Below are 15,856 nucleotides of genomic sequence, written 5' to 3' on the forward strand. Positions count from 1 at the left end.
AAATAGTGTAAATAGTGTACTGCCTGGTAGCGTACTGACATAATCAAATGGAGATTGTGTTTTTGTTAACAACAGGAATCATAGACCTCCATCTACAGAAGGGATGTGCCACTTGGTGAAAATTCATTATCATTATTATGGATAGCCTAATACTGCAATTGTGTTCAGAGCTTACTTTATTGGTTATTGTGGAAATATAGGCTACACATCACTATAATTTTTTTTTTTCCTTTTAACAAATACACAAAGTTAAATTAGTATACTAGTACTTTTGTGTTTTTTACACCATACGTCAGTAGACCGTATCACTGCATCCAACATGTCCACAGACACACACAGGGCCTTTAAATTGCAACCTTTTGCAATTCCAAAATTGCTCAGGATGACACTGTAGTTCAATTACTTTTGAAGCTCTAGTGTACAGGCTATATTTTTTCATGCGGTTCAACCGAGACAGTCACTGGAGTTAACTAATGCCAACTAGTAACTAGGGGTGCAAAGGTACAGGCAGCCCACAGCATGGTCCGTATCTCAGTTTTTGGGCCATGGTTTCGGTTCGGTTTCGGTACATGTTTTCTGCATAAAGAGAGCTGGGTTTTTTCTCCCAAAATTATATTTATTTTTGCTTGTCAGTAAAAACTAAATTTCACAGTAGGAACAAATTATATCACTGTACTGAATAAAATAACACTTTCTTATTCCTTGACTACTTGTATACAGTCGTATAAAACAGGCACGTACACACATAGGGCCCAAAGGGTGCTTCAGTCCCTGCCCTTTTTGCCTCGTTGAAAAAAGTCCCCTTTTTTTTTAATAAATAAATTCCTGTTCTGCACAGGGATGTAAAAGAAAACAGCAGTATAAAAATGCCGTGGTTATCTACCATATGCATTTCTTTGTAATAGTGTGTCATAGTATTGTATATGTGTTGAGTCTAAAGCCACTTCTCTGTCCACTGTCTCTCACTGAGGGGCGGGTCTGGCCCCCACTGCATGTTTACATGCATGTCCAGAGAGAGAGAGAGAGGTACAAGCCACAGCCGCATCTACACTCCATGTGTAGTTACTGCACAGAGACATGACCATGGAGCGACTTACACCTTTGAGAGTTATAAAGCCAAACCCCCCCCCCAATCACAGACATTAACTTGTGGGGGCTGGCTTTCGTCTGCCTGGACAGGCGCACACACTCCGTGACCTGTAAAGCAGTACATAAAGCACCAACGCTAAATCAATTGCAAAACAGAAAAACCGGGGTCCATAAGGGCGGACTGTCCCATGCAGGGTGGACTATATGGTCTGGTATTTTCCCCGAGTACTGTTGCATCTCTACTAGTAACCAGGTCTGAGCACAAATCAGATTCTAACACAAACTTCATCCAAGCTCACACAGATTTAAAAAATTAAAATAGTATCTTATGAAGCTCATTAAACCTAAAACCACATAACCCACCAGTTGTGTATGAATTAAAGTGGAACTTCAAAACTTAAAATTTCTGGGAAATACTAGTTCACACAGGAAGAGAAGAGAAGAGAAGAGAAGAGAAGAGAAGAGAAGAGAAGAGAAGAGAAGAGAAGAGAAGAGAAGAGAAGAGAAGAGAAGAGAAGAGAAGAGAAGAGAAGAGAAGAGAAGAGAAGAGAAGAGGGTGTGATGGGGGAGCACGTGCAGAGCAGGCAGGCATAGGCCTCGAGGCCGGCTGCTCCACTGTGTGGTGGAGAAGGGGGATCCTGGGACAACCATTTCCTAAGTGGACAAAGTGTCCGTTTGTCTGCTGCTTCAGCCCATGGCTCGCTTTCTCGGCTCCAGCATGCCATCATGCTTTGCTCGTCTCAAAACTAGGCTTCCCACCCCAAAGGGCAGTGGAGAGGGAGGGCAGGGGGGTAAGTGAAAGAAAGACAGGAGGGGGGAGAAAGGGAAGGAGGAAGAGAAGGAAGAGAGGAGAGGAGAGAGAGAAAGGATGTGGCCTGAGCCCTGGGTGTTCGCCAAGTCACCCTCCCTTTTCCTCTGCTCCGTCCCCCCCTTCTCCCCAACCCCTCCTCGGCTGCCTCTCACTACACAATGGCTGCTTCTCTGCTGAAATTTCACGTTATTGGATCCCGGGCCTGGAGTTTTGTCCTCCCACAATGTCCAGGCAGCAGAGCATGCTGCAGGGGAGACACACTCTGCAAGCTAAAAGCTGGAAAACCATTCCTCCTTTCATTAGCATCAGAAAAGGGGAGAAAAGTCCCCCCAACTCCCCTCCCCTCACCTACTCTTTTTTTTTTTCCATCACTCCTTTTCCTCCCCATCTCTCTCCCGTATCAAAACCGGAGGAAGGCTGTCAAGCTTGGTCAAGCTCCACTAGACCACTTTGGCTTGTAAGACTTTTGGAGGGGAGGGGGGGAAAAAATCATTAAAATATCATTGGGAAAATAAACACAAGCTTCTTAACCCAATCCGATTCCATAGATTATCCTCCGAAAGGAAAGCAATCACTAGGAAGGTGGAGGGGGCAAGAGAATACATGGCTCCCTTAGAGTGTTTACTAAGAGGAGTTTAAATTCAATAGTTGTTGATAAAGATACAAAATAGGGCAAAAAATTAGTAAAACTAGCATTGAAAAAACTGTGACTGTTCTGTAATCAAAGCCTGTGTGATATGAACAATAACAACATGATTTGCAATGAATAAACCTTGCATTTGATACCAACCACAAAAAATTATAATTCAATAACACCTAGGTCTGTTCTGGAAACTGTGCTGTACAACAACATCATTCAGCGCTAACAATGACCACCAAACTGATTCCAAGTAGTTGGAGGTAACTGATAGCTAGCTAGGTTTTCATCAGATTGGCCAAATGGTCTGAATGTATGGCCTATGTATCCAGGGCTCCATCTGTTACATCAAATGTTCACATGCATCATGTGTGTTTATATAGCTCAGCTGATGAAAATATGATTCATTGATCAGAGCAAACAAAAATTACATCAAACAATGCTGCATGAAGAAACAAAATTAGGTCCAAATCAGCTGTCCGTGTGTGTTCCTCCACTGTTTGTGCCTGACAGTGTTCAAGAATGAAATAGGTTTGAACAGTAAGAGGTGAAAATAAAGAGAAAACATCTAGTTTTGGACACCGTATCAAATCTCAAAAATACACACAGATTCTAAACTAATACCGAAAAAGGACAGACAGTGACAGTACACTATTTATATTTTGTCAGTTTTCTCATAACGTAAGAATTGCAACATAGTACAACATCTTGCTTACAGTATTAGCTAATATCATGATATACTCCGTGATTATATGGATCATATCACCAGATTCTTGCACAATATCTTCTCTTTAACACAATGGTTTGTAAATCATATTTGATGGCATGCAAACTTTCATCATATCTTGCTTTTTTTCAACTTCTATAAAAATCAAGGCTAAAGCAAAAACTACTTATGCACTTATTAAACTAAAAGTAAACTGAAAGACTAAATAAAAATAAATTAAAATGTGTACATTATAAGAACTTAAATACAAACAGGTCTTGGGTCTTACATGGCGAACTATTTGTATGCATAGCATCAAAAATTAAAAGACATAAATTGGAAAAGTATGCAATAATGACAGTCCAACTTCAGATCTGCCACAGTTTTTCCCCTTGTAGTCTAACATAAGCATTTTAGAGCTACAATAACAAGGGGGATAAAGCGTGCAGTTCCCTTCACTGCGATCACGCCTCATTGAAGAAATAAATAACATGCAATCTGGGACTCAACTGTCGATTCCAGCAGTGCATCTAATCTGAACGGTGCAAACTAGCTAGCCAATTAGACACGGTTCAGATCCTCTAAATAACCAGTGGCAAACTGAAGGGCACAGACATACCCAAAACAAACACTAACATGACCTAACATGGATGCAGTGCAAATTATGACACAAGGCCGACGAGACATTTTTTTTTGAAGGGGTTTGTCTGTCGACCATTAACAAAACAGAACTAACAATAGGCAGGATGCCTACAAAAACACCAACAGGCAGCTCCCAGGCAAGCATCACAAGCCTACTTTATTAGCTGCTAACCAATGGGCCGGCTATAGAAAGAGAAGTGAAAGAGAAATTTGCCCTATCTCCTCTCAACACCTCAGGCTGCTGGTGAGTCATCTTCCTCACAAGAACATTCAGCTTAGCTACCAACTGACTCAGGAAAAAAAAAAGAAAAGAACAGACCTACTCTGCTTCTGCACCACACAGGGAATTTACACTTCAAATTTGCCACCATCCTTTCACAGAAATACCACCTAATATGAAGACAAATTAACTGATCACAGTAACTTCTAGAAGCATCTGTCATGGACGCCAGTAAGTGCGTCAAATTATCCTGTAGCAAATCCAAATCAAAGACAGACCTAAACCAGTAAATGAGTGTAAAAGCTGCTCACCCAGACAGCGTTTTGTACATTTGATTTTCTGCCTTGTGTTGGTGCTAACCAACCCCTCTATTACTGGATCGGGCCTGCGACCCCAACAGCAACGGCACCGTAAATCAAAAGGATCCCATATGTGTATCAAATGCCAAAAAACTATTCTCAAACATCAATCAAAGCCACATATTGAGATGATCTTAATTTGAACCACAAGCATTTGGAAAATTAAAACCTTGCGCTTGCCATTACCAAGAAAAAAAAAGAAAAAAAAAAAAAGAGGAACCACAAATTTTCAACTCCTGCGGCGTCTCTGGTCTGCTTTGATGTGAGAGTAGTCCCCGGGGACCCATCTAATCGTCATAGTTACTGCAGAGGCTCTGAAACCGAGGAGGGAAACGGGAACCCGAGGGGACAAGGCCGCCGTCTAGCTGTGAGAGAAACCGTCGGTACATCTCAACAGCAAGTCAGAAAGAAAATGAAACCACCAAACCAAGAAGATGGTCCATGGCTTAAGAGAAGCTACTGCAACAAGTCTGAAACTATCACAGCATGATGTGGTGTTAGAAATAACATTATCATCAACATCACTAGAGCAGAGTACTGAACTTCAGTACTTCTATGGTACTGACATGCAGGATTCACCACCCAACTTTTTTCAGATCCTGTCCAACTCCGACACCTGAATTTTAATGTATTTTTGTACAATACTTGGGTGGGTGTTGAGTAAATTTATATCTATCGTATGATGATGCATAACTTTCTCCTTCAGCAATCTAAGTGTTGTCTTTATGAACTTTCCAAATTGCTACTAACAGTTACAAATTGCTTCATGTTATCTTTCAGAGGTACATCTCATTTCTAGAATTGTAGGACATCAAAAAATTTGGGGATTGTTGGATAGATTTATTGTTCATAGTCACTGAAATGATTTGTGCTACATTTTGGCTTTGGGCTTAAAACTGCATTCCTCAATGTAAAGTTCATATAAACATCAAACATGCAGGATGTATGACATCAGTCTGATACAATGAGTAATTACTTCTGTATTGGCCTGATACCAATACTGAATCGGACTGGTCCTAACTTTCTCAGATAGTATTGTGTATTGATAAATGATGTTTTTCTTGGTACTAAATCTCAAAAAGTAGTAAATCTGTTTGTTCCAAGACTGAATAATGTTAGATACTGACTGTCTAACTTTGTACCAAGACATATTTTCCCATTAACTACCTAGATGCCAGAGTCTAACGTGTCCTGTAACAATTTTATAATCGAGTGAAAACATAGTTCTCATGGCAAACTAAATCACTATGTTGCACTGTTTTCACCATTTTCTTCAGGTTCAAATGGATTTTATAACAGTGGAATCAGAAAACTTACTGTTCAGGAACCAGCACAGAAAATGTTTACCATAAGCAGCATTAATAGTACACTATAAAGTTCAAAAATCAACCTATTAGTTCATCTTGATAATCAGATTCATATTCAGAGATTTAACTGAGCCTCTACTTCAAGGACTTGGACGAATAAAGAAACAATTTTTACCGACCAATAAAAGCCTGTTTCAAGTTCTAAATATAGTCACCAGACAGGACAAAATCTGATCAAAAGTTAACAGAGCAGATAAAAATACATTTTCATACAGACTACAAGTGCTATTCTTGTATAAAGAAAATCACACTATTAGATTCATTTTTCTAGATAACATAAAGCTTTGTTTGAATACACTCATGTTCAGAACCAGGCCTATCACTCAAACACATGCCAAATGTTCCCGGAGAAGAAACACACAAGTGTGCATACAGATGCACACACTGAAACCTCTTCCTGTTTTCAAAGAGTTTGGAAACTCAATCAAAAACACAAGGTTTAGGATTTACATCTGTGCCCTTTTATGTCTGTGGCCTCGAAGGGAAGAACCATCTTAGCCCAGCTGCAGTGAAGAGCTCAAAACAAGGCCCAGTCTTCATGTTCCTGCATGCACCACAACTGCAAACAATATCCACAATTCAGACACTCGCTGCTAAAAGCACTTCTTAGAGGCATTGAGATATGGTCTGTGAACATCAGAGGCCCTTCCTGACAAAGAAAAGAAGACAAGAAACTGCTATCATGATGGAGACAGAAAAAAAGAGGAAGAAGTTAGCAATGCTTTTACCTAAACTTATTAGCAGCATAGATCCACACCAGGTCAAATATATATGATGCAATCTACTGACTTTGCATATGTTTTCACATGAAAACACATGGATCACATAAAATTTTATGAAATGAAAACAACATACCAGACAAAATTTGTGTGTTTTATAGAGGAAATATAATGCAAATGCTTTGCAAATACATTCTTGAATACAAAACACTTTAGGGGTAGGTGACTAAACAATGGTGATCACATCATGGCAAAATTTTATATTGTACATTTATACATACTTCATGGTGGTGTATTTTTGATCTAAAGAGCAACTGCCCACTGCCTCTATTTTTGCAGTGTTCGGGATGTTGCTCTGTGTCAACCTTTGTATAGTGTATTCGTACCTTCAGCCAAAAAACAGCATCATGCAATATGTGAGGGTGGAACAATTTAAAAAAAAAAAGTCTGGTTTGTTCTGCTCTTCACATTACTGCTCTGTGCGTGAGGTAGTTCCGTCTGAGAGTCTCTGGGCAAAGCACACAGTTGCCTGTGCACGACACCTGTCATTTAAATATAAGGAGCAGGAAGGATTAATCCTTTTAAAAAATCCAAAATGAGTTTTGCATAAATGTAGGTGTATTTATGTCAAATATAACCACTGTGAAAGAGTTGCATGTTTTATTATTCTATTTCATGTCTTTTTGCTTACTATCATTGCTCATTTTCTGTATTTAGCTAACTGCTAGCTTGATCATTGCTCTCTGGCTCACTGTTGAGTGGGGTGGAGGGGTCACAAATGAGAACTGTTATTTTACCTTTAATTTTGCTTGTGAATGCCACTTAATGTTATGTCCTTCTGATGTTGAATTAACACTTAATCATTAAAGAATTTTCAACCTTTCGATTTCTATGTTCCACTATTTGATGAATGTGTGTTCTATTCAGACCATAAAGAATACCAGTCTAGTTTCTCCAGCTTTCACTAAGACCAATAATCTGTCTTTGAACTGGAAAGAAATACTGATTTACAGTACGTGATATTTTGATATCAAAAAAATAATAAGTCGTGCTTTTTGAAAAGTTAAAGATACGTATTACACATATTGCATCTTTTAACAAATTGAAACAATTTCTGAACAGAAGAAAATGAAGCCAGACAGAAAATTTAGACATCAAATCATCAACCCCAGTAGATTGGTTTGAAATGCTCTAAAATACACTGCTAACAATTGCTCCAGTTTATGAGGGCTCCTAAAATACTCAGAGAGGAAATGAAAATTATAAGAGGGAAGTGGCTCGGGTTTAAAATACACACAATCCAAGCCCAAATCTGGCCATGGGAATGGAACAGTCCACCGCTATACAAGGCCTGTTCAGTTTGTTGGCTTGTCTTGGTTACACAAAGTCCAAGCCCTCTGGTTATACAGAGGATCATTGTTGTTAATCACACAAACAATACGACAGCTTCAAACACAGATCATAAATATTCTGCATTCTAAATAACGTCTAGTATTATGCAAAAACTTATCTGGAATAAGGTAAAACAGTAGGTTTCAACAATAACACAAACATCTTTTACAACTATGTAAGTTTAAAAAGTGATTTCCAGCCTAACAACCACCGAAGCACTTATGCACATATGTCAAATAACACATTTCATTAGCGCATGTACACCAATGCAGTCACAAGTAGCACTTCCCTAAAAGAATACAGAAGCAAAACCAAAAGACATGTTCAGCTCAGCACACTTTGTCAAAGGTAAGACATGTCAGTAGTAATAGCTAAATCTTCATGGAGGTCATATCCAACAACCAGCAATAACCCCCCCCAAATAATACTATCTATAAAAAGGTTCAGGAAATTATTTAGCTTAACATAAGGGCCACAGGATATAGGCAATTACCCAGGCCATAAAGCACTGGCCCTAACAGCTGAAGTAGCTGTCTCTCTCCCCCTTTTGTCGTTTCAGGACACGATGATGGGGGTTGTCTGGGAGGAATGTGTGTTTGGAAAAAAGCTCAGTGAAAGAAAGGAATGAGAGTGCAAAACAGGCCTCAGGTGATAAGATCACGACACCCACATTGGCAGATAAAACGCTGAGCTGTCAAATCAATCACCCAAGATAGGAAGAGGACATGGGGAGAGAGGAATCGCTGAGGATCACCTGACTGGCAACAGACAATAGCACAGAACTGCAGGAATCTAAAACAATGAGGTCTCACCCTACGCATGTTCAACAGACTAGAAAGAAAACTGAGAAAATGGACAAGAGAACATTAGTTTTGGCAAAATAAGTTTGTATATTGACCCTAATATAAAGTATTACTGGTTAATTTGTCAACTGTGGAGAATGATTCATAAAGCTGTTGATTTTCACATAAAACAGTAAGTGGCTCTATATCAGGGACCACACTTTATGACACCAACTAAACTGTGAAGATACTATTGAGCACTGGAAAATGTCTTTGATTTGATACCAAAGTACAGTTTTTATTTATGATGTAATTTCAGTCAACTGAACTTGTGCTAGTTATAAAATAGTTTAGTAGTACAATGCCAGGATGTTGAAATATATGCTTAAGCCAAAACATAAATACAGGGTTTCAACTTCCAGTATCAATTCATCTGTTGATTATTTTCTCAATTAATCAAATAGTTGTTTGGATTAAAAATATTACAAAAGGTTGGAAAATATCAACCAGTGTTTCCCAAAATCCAACATGATGTCCTCAAATGTCTTGTTGGGTCCATAACCCAAACATATTCATGTTTACTGCAACAGAGGAATATAGAAACATGAAAGTATTCAATTTGAGATAGTGGAATCAGAGAACTTTGGCTGTGAGCTGTCCCATAATGCATCAAAAAGCACTGTTTATGTATTTTAGGCCAACTTACCAATTCTGGTGTCAAAAGTTTTTTTTTTAAAGATACCCAGCTTTATCCTGAATTGTAAAATGTGAAAACATACCCTTCACATGTATAAAATCCCTCTGCAGCAGAAAAAACAAAGTATCGAGTCTGCCAACAGAAAGGTACACCTAGACACTACTGTCCAATCCAGATAAATATTTTATATAAACACGACATTCAGCAGAGACTGCCTTCACATATTTCCACAAACCTCCCACTTCTCACAGAATGACTTTAGTTCTTACATCAGTCATTAAACTACACTCTGAACACCAATGTTTATCCCAGAGAAAATCAAAATGTTCCAAGACACTACATATGTCTCTTCTATTCATCTCAGCCTTGTGAACCGAGACGCATCAAGGCCGAGGTACATGTTCTCACCAGAGGATTTGCTGTGTATACACCAACTTGTCTTAGAATCCGTTACTCAGACAAAACTACCCTCGGACGATTTCCTAACACCTTTTGTGCAGATTTTCAACATAAAATTTTTACTATAAGCTACAACACATTTTGCTTAATAACCCATGAACAGAAGTACTAACTCTTCTAGGCCTGTCAAATATTACATAATCACCTTATCATGCTTACTTGCGCTAATCACAATTGTTTTGTACAGTCGTGATAATCGTCTCCATTCAGCTTAAAAACTCAGCAAGTTGAAACAAAACTAAACAAAAAAAGTCATATTTAATCACTATTTTCACATCGTTTTCCACAGCTCAACGTTTAACTGGTGTTCTTTTAATGGCATTATCTTGTTACACTTCATTTCTATGAGTACCTTTACTTATTGGTAATGTTTTTATATCTTTCCGGAAGCTATTTATAGCAGATAAAAGGCTAGAAGTCTAACAGACACACACTATTTATGTGCTCTAGTGTTTAATGCTAATAAAATTGCTCTTCATGTTCATTAGGTGTGATGTATATTAGTGGCATAAAATAAAGAGAAAAAGGTGAAGTAGAATTTCTGCATTAAAGTATTGGAGAAAGACTGTGCCTATGTTATATAGTTTCTTGGAATAATTATCTATGTACATGTAGGTCCAAATGACGTTCAGATTTGGATAATTCAATTATAAATTACTGTTACACAAAAACAAAGGTAGCATTTAACATCGCTTGTGGCTAATTCAGTGAATTAGTCAATGAATTGACATGAATATACATCTACAAACATGATGTGAATAAAGCTCTAGGTGAACGATCTGAATGTCAATGTTCAGTCACACAGTGTATATTAGGAGCATGACAAAATATCAATATGGCGAAATACCACGATATTTAATCTTACAATGGATTATCGATGCACTTTCACTGTGTATGAATTTTTAAAATTATTATTATCAAAATATAGCTGCTATAAACTTCTTTCATTGTTTCTCCTTAGTGAGTCAAGTCACCATTGTACATGTCATCCAGGGGGCACTCCTCATGCCAATGGCTGAAAATTGGGCCAAAGTCACAGAAGAAGAAAAAACAAACACTGGCGCTAATGTGGCGGACTCAAGCAGTGAAGTTAAACTGAAAGATGCATCGGCATTGTTTAAATCAAAAGGGTGGACTCACTTTGGCTTTTATAGTGTGGATGGGACAAAGCTGGATAAGGACTTTGCAGTGTATAAAAAGTAAGAACTGTCTCACAAAAACACGATACACGGGCTGCACGACTAACATGCACACTTGAGAGACATGAGATGTCATCTTTTCTGAATGAGTTCAAAATTAGGCTGATCTCATGAAACAGTGCTGATTGTCACACCAGTTCTTATGGCATTTGATGATACGTATGCATTATTGAACTTTCATGTGTTATTCAATGCCATTTGATGGCGTGTCAATGTACGCCAAGATCTCCAGTTCACATAACTGTAACCCCTAACTATAACCCTCAGTGCGCAGTATATGACGCATCAATTCAGGTTGGACAGGGGGCTAATAATGGCGCGAACATATAAGCGGAAAGCTTATAATGTGTACAGATAACATGCAAATTAAAAGTGCCAAATATATTTACATGAGTCATGATATGACGTTTAAAATAGCGTCACTGTTTGTCAGACACCTAAAAAAACAACCTGTTTACAGTTATGTTGCACTAAAACAGTGTCTTTGTCTTTGCACTAGTGCTGTTTGTACTCTGGTTAAATTATGCTGCAAAATATAAACTATGAAACGTATTTTGGTTTGTTTGTGCTTGTTTCACCCCTATAAACACAGGGATACATCGTAGGTTATTAAGAGCAATATATTGATAATCTCAGTATTGCCATATGGAGATATTATCATTATTGTGAGCCATGTGTCGCGTATTATGAGGTACCCTTAGATTCCCAGCCCTAGTGTATATGTTCAGGGCTTTTACTGAGAAAGGTAACAACAGAAAGGGTGCATCTGCACTGCATGGTATTTGAGGATTTAGGCCTAATATGTAAATTATCCATGAATTACCATCACATCCCTAAACTCAAAAGATAAATGACTTTTATAAATTAAATCTGAAAGAGACCATCAGGATTCATCTGATCTAAATATAGCATATTACTTGCAACTGCACAATGATACAACATAAATATAGTACCCAACGGTAAAAAATATTATGCTAAATTACAATATTTTATGAATAGGCATGTCATTAAGATGAGCATAATATGGAGACTCTCTTCAGTGAAAATAAATGATTCAGGCAGTCTTCAGTATTCTGTTCACTGCGTTCATATGAATCATACAACAGGCTGAGAGGTGGTGGAATCATAGCAACAATGTTTGGATCACTTCGCCATCTTAGCTGCTGCCATCACGTAGTGTGGAACAAACCCACCAAATAGCATACACACTGCTGTGGCAGTGTGGGTCTAAAAGTCAGGCCTAGAGGAATCTTAAGGGGTTTCTGAGGTTGTATAAATGGCTCAACTCCATTGTCATAACAGTCTCTAGAGGTTCACACATTGAGACATATGAATGACTGTACACCCTTCCTACTAATATCCCACATGTGCAGGATGTTACACATTTTACCCAAATTCATGACTAATCAGCACAAATTAATTTCTTTTGAACAGTGTGATCAACTGAGAGTACTTTACTGGTAAGCAAAATAACAAACCCGACATGTTACACAAAATAACACAAGTGTAGTTCAAGGACAAAGCCTCCATGCATCAAATCAATCAACCTCATAAGCGCTAGATCGATGAGATGGGGACAAACATGGGTGTGTATCGAACATTAAACTATGACTGTGAATGGCTGAAGAGAGCATATGACTTCCTCTGTGACAAATACATTATGGAAGAAAAATCTCCTCTGGTAAGTTGATTTAAAAAAAAAAAAAGAAAAGAAAAAGAAAAAAACATCTCCGTGTGCTTGTGTGAAATAAACCAGACAGACGAGCATTCGCGTTTATATGTAACGTGCTGTACAATAAAAGTAGGAAATGTGATCATTGTGTGATCGTCGGTGCAATGCGAAACAGTGTACAGTGCTGTGAATGGGCAGGCAGGTACTTTATGAATGGAGGGGATCATGTGACCGCAGCACCTCCCGAAGCAGATATTTCTCACTGACTGTCAACAAGCGCACACAGGGGATCAGCCCATTAAAACAATACCAAAAACGCCACTTGAAATGGGCGCGACGTGAACAAAAACAACCTTATAACCGTATAGATTAGCATTACCGCCCGCAGCTTCGTGGCATTTCAGTCGTGAATGTGACGCCTCTTTTTTTAAAGCGTTTTTTTTTATGAATGGAGATTGTGATATGTAAATGAGCGTGATTGAGAAAAAAAATGGCATCTTCAGCCTTTCGACGCTGACATTGCCGCAATCGGGCTCGAATGGTTTTTATTAAAGAAAGGCAAGACTGAAATATAAACATGATCTGTGGGGTTTTAATCGATGATTATGTTCGGAAATCATGGCGGACAACAGCTACATAGAGCCAAGGGCTGTCAATACAACAGTCTGATCGTGATGTACTCATCAATCCTGTACAGCTTAAAAAATATGATTATTAAGAGGTTTATTTACAACCAGTCGTCCTTTATAAATAGCCCCACATAAATATGAGAAGCATCTATATATAAATATATATTCTCAGCAAATATCTTCCTGTTAAATACAATGCACACAATAAATGTTAGCACACCTATAATTACTATGACTTAATATGTATTCTCATAACATTTTATATGAATTAAGATAGTAATATTAAGAATGAAACGGACTGATTCATTTTATTACGGGCCTATCGTTTCACTTGTCATTCACTGCTCCTCATTTGTTCCACAAAGTACCTTGATATTGAGCAAAAACAAAACAACCAAACAAAACAGATTATAGGTATTGTCTATGTCTCACGTTGTTTAATAATCCATGCTAAAGGTAATGTGATGAAATACCAGCATCGCTTGGTGAGAAATGTCATTGAAGAAAGAGTGGCAGTGTGTACAGCTCGTCGAGCAAAAAGCGTGTGTTCATTTCTTAAGATTTGAGACTATTGCAGCTGTGTGTTTTAGGTGTAAATTGACAGAATATCCAAGCAGTACTCACTCGTTGTTTGGATTTGTTGAATCTTCACTCATTTTTTTCCTCACGGGGATCCAAATCCTAGCAATAGCATCGACGACGCAGTGACGGCGGGATAAAATACCACAAATATCACCATTTTCCTTCACATATAGAAACGACCCCTATTTAGGATAGTAAGTAAACGATGTACAATGGGGCATGCTCAAGTAAGCGTCCCTGTGAAACCCAAAGTAGAGCTAGCTTAATGTTAGCTTTGCTGGCTGGAACCAACGTTAAATCGCGAGGAGGAATGACAACCGTTGATTCATTTTATCCTCCCTGGAAGTAAAATCCGACCACAACAAATGGGCCAACGGCATCATCCTGTTCTTCAAAGACACATCCCCGCTTTGCAAAATTGTGTATATATCCTCAAACTGTGGAAATTCTCGTAGACAGTAGCGTTTGGCAGGTTATTTATGGCTGGCTATCGAGCATCCACTCGCCAACTTCAGGGTCCAGGACAACACTTGAAAAAGCGCTGTGTAGCGTCGCTCCGTCAACGTGTCCGAGTAATTTGCAGTAAAGGCATCCAAAGCCAAAAAAATGGTTCAACGGCTTTCAGTTTTACTACTGTGGCGTGAAGTAAAAACACGTAGACTTGAGATTTCCTTGAGAAGTTGGTGGACATCTGCTTTATTCGAACTCCATTTTCAACTCGGGGGGAATGAAACATCGGAAAACTGGGCGGATGTGTCGACCCTCGCTTGAGAAAATTAGATCCTTCCGCGACGTAGTAAAAACATAAAGCATTTGCGATTGTATAAACCGCACAAGCGAGTAATTTATCATGTCTCGTCAAACAGAGATGTATAATATACTAAATTACGTTGCCTTGTGGAAGTACACAATAGGGTTTCTTTTCAAAGTTGACCTAAAGTAGTCCCTGCACTTCCCAAAAGAAGTTTCCCTTCAATCACGCATTGATACAAGAGGGAAGCGTCTGTGTGATAGCACGCAAAGTAGAAAATAATCTGGAGGAAGGACTTGTAGTCTGACACACAGATTCAGCCATTAACAATTTCTGCTGTTGTCTTTCATTAAGCAGTTTTGCCTGTTTCGACCTCTCCTTAAACGCTCTAAAAATGCCGATGTGAAAATTGTGGAAAAAATGCTATAAATGCACACATTCACGGCCACTGCAGCACGTGGAATTACATCAGATCCATGTCATGATTTATGTGGTTAAATCCAATTCCCAACACGGTTTTATTCATTATGCAGACATATTACAGACATGAATAACTGCAAGACCAAATACAAAATAACAGCTTTTAATTCTTTAATCATAATTAGTTTTTTAAACCTCAGTTTTTTTCACTGACAGTATGTGTTTATTGCTTATGATATATATTGTATTTGTAATTCACTTCTATCTATCTATCTATCTATCTATCTATCTATCTATCTATCTATCTATCTATCTATCTATCTATCTATCTATCTATCTATCTATCTATCTATCTATCTATCTATCTGTCTGTCTGTCTGTCTGTCTGTCTGTCTGTCTGTCTGTCTGTCTGTCTACAGTTACAGAAAAAATCATTAGCCCATCAAAAGTCATCAAAAACAATGGTTATGCAATCAAGTACTAACTCATGTGTGTATCATGTGACTAAAACAGACAGACAAGAAAACATAGAATGCCTAAAATCACTGTTTTGGCAGTACAATGATATATGTATATATATATATATATATATATATATATATATATATATATATATATATATATATATATATATATATATATACTAATGTAAGAACTGAAGTGATTTTGATCATTATCAAGAAAACATGGAAAATGTCAAGATATCAGCTCTGAAATTAAACT

The 15,856-nt window shown here is 38.1% G+C and overlaps 1 protein-coding gene across 1 annotated transcript in view; it reads right to left on the bottom strand.

The window, feature by feature from the left end:
- spred1 (sprouty related EVH1 domain containing 1) overlaps positions 1 to 14,816 on the bottom strand; it is a 54,959-nt gene extending 40,143 nt beyond the window's left edge. The window contains exon 1 of the mRNA XM_030126914.1: positions 14,005 to 14,816. Within this exon, the coding sequence (XP_029982774.1) occupies positions 14,005 to 14,036 (32 nt within the window). The 5' untranslated portion in view covers positions 14,037 to 14,816. The remainder of the gene's footprint in view (positions 1 to 14,004) is intronic.
- Positions 14,817 to 15,856: the final 1,040 nt, after the last annotated feature.

The sequence above is a fragment of the Sphaeramia orbicularis genome, chromosome 22 (genome assembly GCF_902148855.1).
Source record: "Sphaeramia orbicularis chromosome 22, fSphaOr1.1, whole genome shotgun sequence".
In the NCBI taxonomy this organism is placed as follows: domain Eukaryota; kingdom Metazoa; phylum Chordata; class Actinopteri; order Kurtiformes; family Apogonidae; genus Sphaeramia; species Sphaeramia orbicularis.